This window comes from Zootoca vivipara, chromosome 13 (assembly GCF_963506605.1).
Source record: "Zootoca vivipara chromosome 13, rZooViv1.1, whole genome shotgun sequence".
Lineage (NCBI taxonomy): Eukaryota > Metazoa > Chordata > Lepidosauria > Squamata > Lacertidae > Zootoca > Zootoca vivipara.
This window is the reverse complement of record NC_083288.1, coordinates 12,998,961-13,007,568: the sequence shown is the minus strand read 5'-3', so window position 1 is coordinate 13,007,568 and position 8,608 is coordinate 12,998,961. Positions and strand designations below refer to the sequence as shown.

At 41.5% G+C, this 8,608-nt stretch overlaps 2 protein-coding genes across 2 annotated transcripts; both read right to left on the bottom strand.

Moving 5' to 3' along the window:
* Positions 1-3,870: 3,870 nt before the first annotated feature.
* FAM187A (family with sequence similarity 187 member A) lies at positions 3,871-5,645 on the bottom strand. The gene has a single exon (XM_035134400.2). It carries the CDS (start codon positions 5,255-5,257, stop codon positions 3,980-3,982), a length of 1,278 nt encoding a protein of 425 aa, XP_034990291.2. The 5' UTR covers positions 5,258-5,645; the 3' UTR covers positions 3,871-3,979.
* A 174-nt stretch (positions 5,646-5,819) lies between these two features.
* Positions 5,820-8,442, bottom strand: CCDC103 (coiled-coil domain containing 103). The gene is made up of 4 exons (XM_035136329.2): positions 8,359-8,442; positions 7,805-7,951; positions 6,854-6,986; positions 5,820-6,563 (listed from the first exon to the last, which is right to left on the bottom strand). Exons 2-4 carry the CDS (start codon positions 7,939-7,941, stop codon positions 6,099-6,101), a joined length of 735 nt encoding a protein of 244 aa, XP_034992220.1. The 5' UTR covers positions 7,942-7,951; positions 8,359-8,442; the 3' UTR covers positions 5,820-6,098.
* Positions 8,443-8,608: the final 166 nt, after the last annotated feature.

The following is an 8,608-nucleotide window of genomic DNA, read 5'->3' as shown; positions in this document are numbered from 1 at the left end:
GCACCTAAACAATCTACAACTTTTATACTCTTCTTTGTGTACTGCCAAATATATGTACGTTAGCCTCTCAATATTACTTGCATATTTCCAAATGCCAGGTCAATTTCTAATGCTGTATTTAAACCCTTTGCAATCACTAAAAGTATTATGATGTGAAGCAGTGAGTTTTTTATTTTCTTATACAGAAAATGCACTCCCACTTATTTTACTCTCCCTTTTGAAAGTGTTTCATAAAGTAGCTTCTTTCCCACCCCCCCCATCATTTATAGGGGGTATTTATACCCTGCCCTTCAATGAATTTCCAGGATGCCTTACAGAAGCAAATACCTATGTGTGCATATATACAAAAACAGTTACATTACAAAAAAAACACATATAAATAAGCACACACACGTGTGCAGCAGACAATCATATGTGCTGAGTTTTTTAATTTAAAAAATCATAATGGAAGTGAATGGAAAATAAAAGATCTGAGGAAATACAAAGATATTTGCCTGGGACAGGAATTACATTAATATAGGTTTGGTGCACCAGGGAAGCCTCCTTGCAGGGAATGTTCCAGGTTAGGACATCACAGTGGAAAAGGCCCTTTCTGAAGTACGTTCCTATGACTTTTGGGAAGAGCAGTGTGGAAACAATACTAAAAGTGCACATAAATATGAAACGTTATACACAACTTCCAAATTCAGGCTGACAAATTCAGGCTGACTCCGTTGTGTCTGCCAATAGCATTGATAAGGGCTCACCATTCTCCTCTTCTTCTTCTTCCCATTTCCTTTTCCTTTATCAGGGCCTTTGTAGCAACTCTGGCTCAATATACTGTCACCTGCCCCTCAAATCACCTATTCTGAGTTAAGCAGCCTTTGGGCCTGCTAGGAGTGCAACCACAGCAGACATCAAGATGCCTTCCACCTATTTCCAACACCAGCCACTGGAGGAAACCGTGTCAATAAATCTGCAGAGCTGATTAGAAGCAAAGAACATTAAAGCTTTAAACACACTTTGCATTTAAAGCACCCAACAGAAGAATCCTGGAAACTGTAGTTTGCTGCCTTTCTACCCGAAATTATTCTAAAACGGGGAGATGCCAAGGTCTGGAGATTGGAACCTGGGATCAGATGCAGGCAAAGCATGAATGATTTGTCACGGTGGTTTTCAAAGTTCTTCTAACTATATGTAAAAAAAAAAAATCGCTGGCAAACCACTGAAATTGAGAGATAATGCTCTGTGGATTTCAGCATTTCTAAATTTAGAACTTCCACAATCCAGCTGGGTTTTGAGCTTGTTTGCCAATGGCAACAGATTGCAACAGTTAACATTTTCTCCCCCCCCCCCCCAGTTGATGAAAAACATTAAAGGATTGCCATTCCTTCTAGGAATGAGATGATGACACTTGTTTTAATAAATTTGAAAGCTACCCCACATAGGAGGGGGAAAATCCTTATTCAAAGCTTTGGAAATATGTTGGTTAAGCTCAGTTGGTTAAGAGCCAAGAGAGTTGATAAATTAAACTGATAAGAACAGATACTACACTTGATACATGAAGAAACAATGGGAAATGATGGAGTTGGGATCACAGTTCAGAAGGGGAATAGGGGCCATTTATGAACAACAGACAGCTAGGCTCCTAATAAATGGTAACCTAACAGACAGAATTACAATAAATAAAGGAACAAGGCAAGGATGCCCCCTCTCGCCGTTATTATTCATCCTGGCGTTAGAACCACTTCTCCACCATATTAGAAATGAGGAGAAAGTAAAAGGAATCAAACTGGGGAAAAATACATATAAGATTAGAGCTTACGCAGATGACCTAATCATAACCACTCAAGAGCCAGAAATTGGAGTACCAGTAACCTTAGACATAATCCAAAAATTCGGCGAATCGATGGGGCTTAAAATAAACCTCTCCAAGACCAAATTGCTAACCAAAAATTTAACCAAAGAAGAAAAAGATAAACTCCAGAATGAAACAAAATTGGAAATAAAAAAGAAGGTAAAGTATCTAGGAATTTGGATCTCGAATAATAATCTAAATTTGATTGAGGACAACTACAATAAGGTCTGGAAAGAAATCAGAAAAAATATGGAAATCTGGAATAAGCTCCATCTATCCCTGTGGGGCCGGATCTCGGTTGTAAAAATGAACATTCTCCCAAAGATGATGTTCCTGTTCCAGACAATGCCCATATTAGGGGGCAAAAACTGCTTTAAAGACTGGAAAAAAGATATTTCCAGATTTGTCTGGAACGGGAAAAAACCGAGGATCAAGCATCAGCTACTGATTGACAGGAAGGAGAGAGGAGGTTTCGCCCTCCCTGATTTAGAACTGTATCATACAGCAGCGGGGTTACTATGGATGAGAGAATGGATTACACTACAGGATAAAAAAATGTTGGATTTAGAGGGCCACAACTCAAGATTTGGATGGCACGCCTATATGCTATATGGTAAAATAAAATCCCACAGAGGATTCTCAGACCACATTGTTAGGGGATCACTGTACAACATCTGGAACAAACACAAAGGAATACTGGAGCCCAAAGTCCCACTTTGGACTTGCCCAACCGAGGCTTTCGCAGTTAAAAGAAGAAATATGGAAGGGAGCTGGCCCACATATAGAGCAGTCATAGAAATCGAAAATGGGGAGATAAAATTAAAGAAATATGAAGACATAAAAGGATTATTAACTGACTGGCTGCAATATTTTCAGCTACGTCAAAAACTAAATATAGACATAAAAAATGGGTTATCCACAGAAACATCAAGGTTTGAAAAGGAACTATTAATAAAGAAGAAGAAAAATATTGCAGGATTATATGACTACTTGTTAGAGTGGGAAACCAAAGAAGAGCTAACCAAAAATGTAATGATTAAGTGGGCACAGGATTGTGGGCATAATATCACCATGGAGCAGTGGGAACAACTCTGGATGAGGGATATAAAATTTACGGCGTGCTACACCCTAAGAGAACACAACATGAAAATGTTTTATAGGTGGCACCTCTCCCCACAAAAGTTAGCTAAAATGTATAAAGGGAGGAATCCAACATGCTGGAGATGTAAAAAAGAGGTAGGATCCTATTTCCACATGTGGTGGACTTGTGATGCAATAAAGACATACTGGAATAACATCTATAATGAAATCAAAAAACTATTTAGGAAAACATTAAAAAAAAAGCCAGAATTATTCTTACTGAGTATCTTACCACCGGAATTTAAGAAGGAATCCAGAACACTTCTGATGTATTGCCTGACGGCTGCCAGAGTTCTCGTAGCTAGGAAGTGGAAAGGCGAAATAACCCCAACAGTCACCGAATGGCAGGTTTTAATGATTGAATACTTACAGCTAGCGAAAATGACGGGTTGGGTGCGAGGAACAGGTATCCAAAAGATATCAAAAGAGTGGACCAGTTTCAGAGAATATTTAATAACACATAGTGATAACAACTCAATATTGACAGACATAGAACGGTATTTGTAACATAGAGACAAACCAGAGAAATAAAAAGCATTAAAAAAAAAAGAGAAGACAGAAGAAGAAAACCAAATAACATCAAACCTGTGAGAAAAATCAGTTTGGAAACTAGGTATAATGGAAAGGATTGGAAGTGTTGACAATCGTAGAAACAAGAAATTATTTTAGATCATATTTGGTACATTGTAATTTTAGATAAATTTTTGAGTTTATTTATTTGTAAAACCGTGTGTGAACCGCAGGATATTTCTGTTGTGTTATGTAACCTATATTTTAAATTCTATACTTTATATAGATACATATAATCTTTCTTTTTGGTTCTGAAAAGTGGATGTATCTCTGATTTCTTTTTCTTTTTTCTTAATAAAGTTTATTATTACGAGGGAAAAAAAGAGAGAGTTGATAAATTAAATATTTACTAGATCAATAGGTAAATGGGTAAACAACAACAAATTTTAAAAGTGAATAAATTGAGCCCCTGAACAGTCTTCCTGGCAGGTGCTATTCCACAGATGTGCACCTGAAGGCATAAACACAGCAGCGGACAATGTGGATGCTGACAAAGAGGAGGGTGATGAAGACATAGCTTGTGAAGATGGCCTTGATGGCGTATTGTGTCTCAGGATCATCAATGCTTCTCTTGTGGCGGCTCTCGTACACAACAGCGAGCCTAAAGCCAGCCACCAGTTGTCCCTCTCGCCAGCAGTAGTAGATGCCTCTGTCATCCATCTGGGCAAAGCGTATGTGCAGATGGTTTCCGTGGTCAATGAAGACCCTCATGCTCTTGTTGACCCCTGTAAGGAACCTAGTGAGGTACATCCGGGTTGAGTCTTTGTCCCAAGCCACAGCATGCTCTGGCCTGGCACCAGGGCAGGATATGATCAACCCAGTGCCAAGGGATTGCGTGTGGAATTGGATAGGGATGTCGGGAACCCAGGGTTTTTCCCCAAGCTTGGAGATGACATCTGAGATGGATGCCTCTCCTATGGAGGACATCTTTTTCCTGCAAGGTGCCATGCAACTTCGGATAACAACCTCGGGCTTCCTATTCGGAACCCCCCGAAACTGCTTTGGGACAGACTTGGAGCCGCAGGAAGCCATCTGTGGTATGGTAGTACGGTATCGCCTGAGCAGGTAAGGGCTCTGCACATAGCAAAGCCCAACTCTCCGTTGCTCACCTCTGACATCGCAGCGATTGCACTTGGTCCATTCCCAGAAGACGGTAAAGACGACGAAGTGCGTTCTGTTGAAGTCCTTTTGTGGGTGCTGGTCCTTATCTGCAAAGGCAACAGCTATGTTTTTGGAAGTCTGCACGTCTACATCGTAGCCATAGAAGAAATCCCCTTTCTTGGTGCCACAAATGTAGTGCCCTGAATCTTCCACCTGAACGCGGAAGACAATGAGGCTGAACATCCTGATGCTGAAGCGCCGGAGCATGTCAACGCCTCTCTTGATGTGGCTCGAGTCCACAACCAAAGTGCCATCAAAGTCTGTCAAGACCTTAGTCCTGTGCCTGCCCATGTTCTTCTGAAAGTACCAAACCACAGAAGTTACCTCCTCGGGCTTGCAATTGCAAGGCAACTCGAAGCTCATGTCGGCCAAGTAAGCAGCATTTTCAAACATCAGAAAAGCTGGGCAAGGGGTCTTCTTGAACACGTCCTCCTTCTCCATAATGGCAAAGGCATGGAGAACATCAGCAGTGCCAAGGACTATCACAATTCCAGCCAACCCCGTTGAAGCCATTTGATGGTGGTACACTTGGGTCAACAGCTTCCACATTGGTTGCTTACCAGTTCTGTAGTTCAACTCTGCTTCATTGCTCTTTTAGGCAGGCAAACTAGGTAGGATACTAAACATTGTGTGGAGGAACAAAGACTCTAGAACCATTTCCATTTCTGCTCACAAAAGTTCTAGAACGCAGTCTCAGCTCCAGAGTGGTCAGTATGAACAACTAGCTGTTAGCTCATTTTGTGTGTTTGTGTGGGTGGGTGTGTATATATTTGTATATATATATGAAGCAGATTGCCAGCAGCCCTCCAACATGTCAGGCAGGGTCTTTCTCAGCCCAGCTACATGATATGCTTTTAACTGGAGATACCAAAGATTAAACTTGGGACAGGCAAACCAAGCACTGGAGGACCAAGCCATTACTCCTCCCCAATTATATACAGACACCCACAATACTTAATATGACCAAGTTTATATGAGAAAAAGCATATGCTGAGCCTTAGCATGGCATGGCCAGCTCATTCTGGGGCTAAGCTCTGCTGAGTCCTAACTAGAGCAGAAGTCAGTAGCACTAGTGTCATGAGAAATAGGAGATAAACCACAGCAGAAATCAATCAACAAATATTATTTATTGACAATGCACTATCTGCCTTGTTTGAGAAGGCAGAGCTCATCTAAAAACTCAATAAACAGGTCCATCCACCAAATATATATTCTATACAAGTTGTACTGAGATTAACTGGAGATGTGCAAGAATTTATGTGTGCTCTTGATGATCTCCCACTCATCTTAATGGGGATTGATAGATGTTCCTAGTGGACATTCCTATCCCCTGTATTTTCTCCATTATTTTCCTATGTGATGTGGCTTGTGACACAAGCTCTAGCTTCCTTTAGGTGACTTTGTAAAGGTGCATCAGTTCCATCAATTTTATTTCAGTTGGTCCATCTGCTTGGCAATGGATTTGGGTAACAGGCATACCTTCCTCCTCCGTGGCATGTGAAAAGTCAGGAGGATTGCTAGGGTCAGCCCCCATCCTTTGCAATTTCTCAAACAACTGCCGACAGTTTTTCTTCTCTTGCTCACTCATGAGTTCCACATTCAATCCAAAGCGTTTGGTTCCTGAAAAACTCTCCAAAATCTCCAACACAGTGTCCCGGTCTTTGAGGCAGGTATTTTCACTGAACACTGATAGGAATTCACCTAGGAAACCAAAAGCAAGATCTGTTTGGAAGATTCGGCCCAGGTTTTGGGATCCAAGTTGGAGCAGGAGCTGGTAGCGCTGTTGGCTGTTTTTCATGCATCTGCGCCAATCTCTGTAGAATTCTGCAGATGTCTTGGGCAGCTGTCCCAACTCCTGGAGGAGAAGAACAATGTCACAGATCCCAACACAAGTGGATCCTGGCCCACTCTCCACCCCACTGGAGAAAGACCTTAACTGTTTAGCCTTAATGGTGATATTAATTTAGTTTGGTAAGGAAAATTGTTCCCAAATATTTAGTTCTCAATATCCCTTTCTACTTTTACTTTATCAGGCATTTGCTGTTATGCTTTGTTATGTCACAAATAAATATATACAGATAATAATATAAGTCTTGCTCAAAAGGAACCAAGGATCGCCAAATGCCTGGAAAGAAGCAATCTTACCTGAGACAGCTGTACCTCACTCTCTTGTCTGGAGTTTGCTTTAACTGCATGGGAGTTCCACAACACATTTCTCTTCTTCCCCACCTTGTCCTTTTTTTCCAGAGGCTTTAAATGTGATGCTAAAACAATATCCCTGCAAGCAGGAGAGAAAGGGGCATTATTGCAATTTGGAGGGAAATTCAGCAGCTGTAGCTCAGCTGGTATAATGTTGCAAGGATGAGAAGATATGTATCTGCTGAAATTTCCTCTACATAATTGTGTAAAGTACAGGAACATTATTTATTATTGCATTTACCATACCTAAGCACTGTATGGCCCTGGATATCTGAAACTTTGAGTGGCCACTGGCTGCTACTGATTTAACGATATTTGCTGCCTGTAGCTTACTGTGGTGCAAAATGCAACATGGAAAGCAGGTCTTAGGATAAGGCCCCATCACTGCCCCATTTTATCTTTGTGGGTGTTTTCAGAGATCTTTTAAAAATGCAATCAGACTTCTTTATCTCAGACATCCAGAAGTCAAGAGTGAGGTTGGGAGAACTGGTTGTATTTCTTTGATAAGGCACATATAAGTAATGAATGCACATGACTTTTGCAGTATGCATAATCTGCAACAGCCTGCCACATGACTGCATGTACATTGGGTTAAATTCACAAGCAGTTGACCTCATGGATAAACAGATAGCTGCTGTGCTTTTTTCTGGGGGGACGCATTCACAAAATGTTTAGGGGTATGCGTATACGGTACCCCTAAACATTTTGTGAATCTTTGTACTTTTGTCCATTTACTGTATTTATTTTGCCCAATTTGAACTATAAAATGGTGATTTTCTTGAGTAAAAATGAGAGCACCCTTAAACATTTTTTTTAGAAAAAAAAGCACTGGATAGCTATACTGTACTGCCTCTTGCATCACATCAACTATAAAGGGACCAATGGAATTCAAGAAACCTGAATTCTTCATAAGTCGCCACTTTCTGGTGCACTGCTCGGAACTTGGCTTCATTCTCTCTCTGGTACTTTTCATCAGCAGCAATAGCTTCTTCCAACTCTTTCTCCAAAGCACGGAAGTCAATCGCACCCTCCATCTCAGGTTATCTTGAAACAACAGGACATTTAAAAAACAAACAACTCTTATCCCGAAGAACTCTAGAAACGCATCTCGTGGGAATCAAAGCATTAATTGGGGGGGGGGGTACACACCCAAGGTCATAGAAAGAGAACTTAAACCTTGGCAGTAGCTTTGCAATATTTGCTTGATTTTTACAGCAAAGAGCAGTGCAGAAGCATATCAATATGGCAAAGCATCGGATTCTCAGAGAAAGCCCATGCACCCTGAGGTGCAGGGAATTTTTAGCTCGGGGTGGTGGTGGTATCTCATCCCTCAATTCTGATGCGTCATTCAAAGGCCTGGTCCATATCCTGCACCTATGAGTTCCACAGGTCCACGTGGAAAAGCGACCCTGGGTACTACTCCCAGATACTGAGGAATTGAGGTTCTTTACCGTATTACACCGGTTAAGGCCTCTGCGGAAGTCGTCTCCAAATCCACCCCCGCTTTCCCCGTTCCCCACCCCGCACCGGCTAGGCATCAGGTTTCCATAGGAACGAGGCCTCGGTTAGGTTTCCATAACAACCAGACCACGCCGGGACGCGAAGGACCCTCCGAAGAAAGGAGCTGTCTTCACTAGTCGCCTGATTATAATCTCCATTCTCTGTTTGCCCGCCCGCGCCTATATAAGAATCAGAGTGATA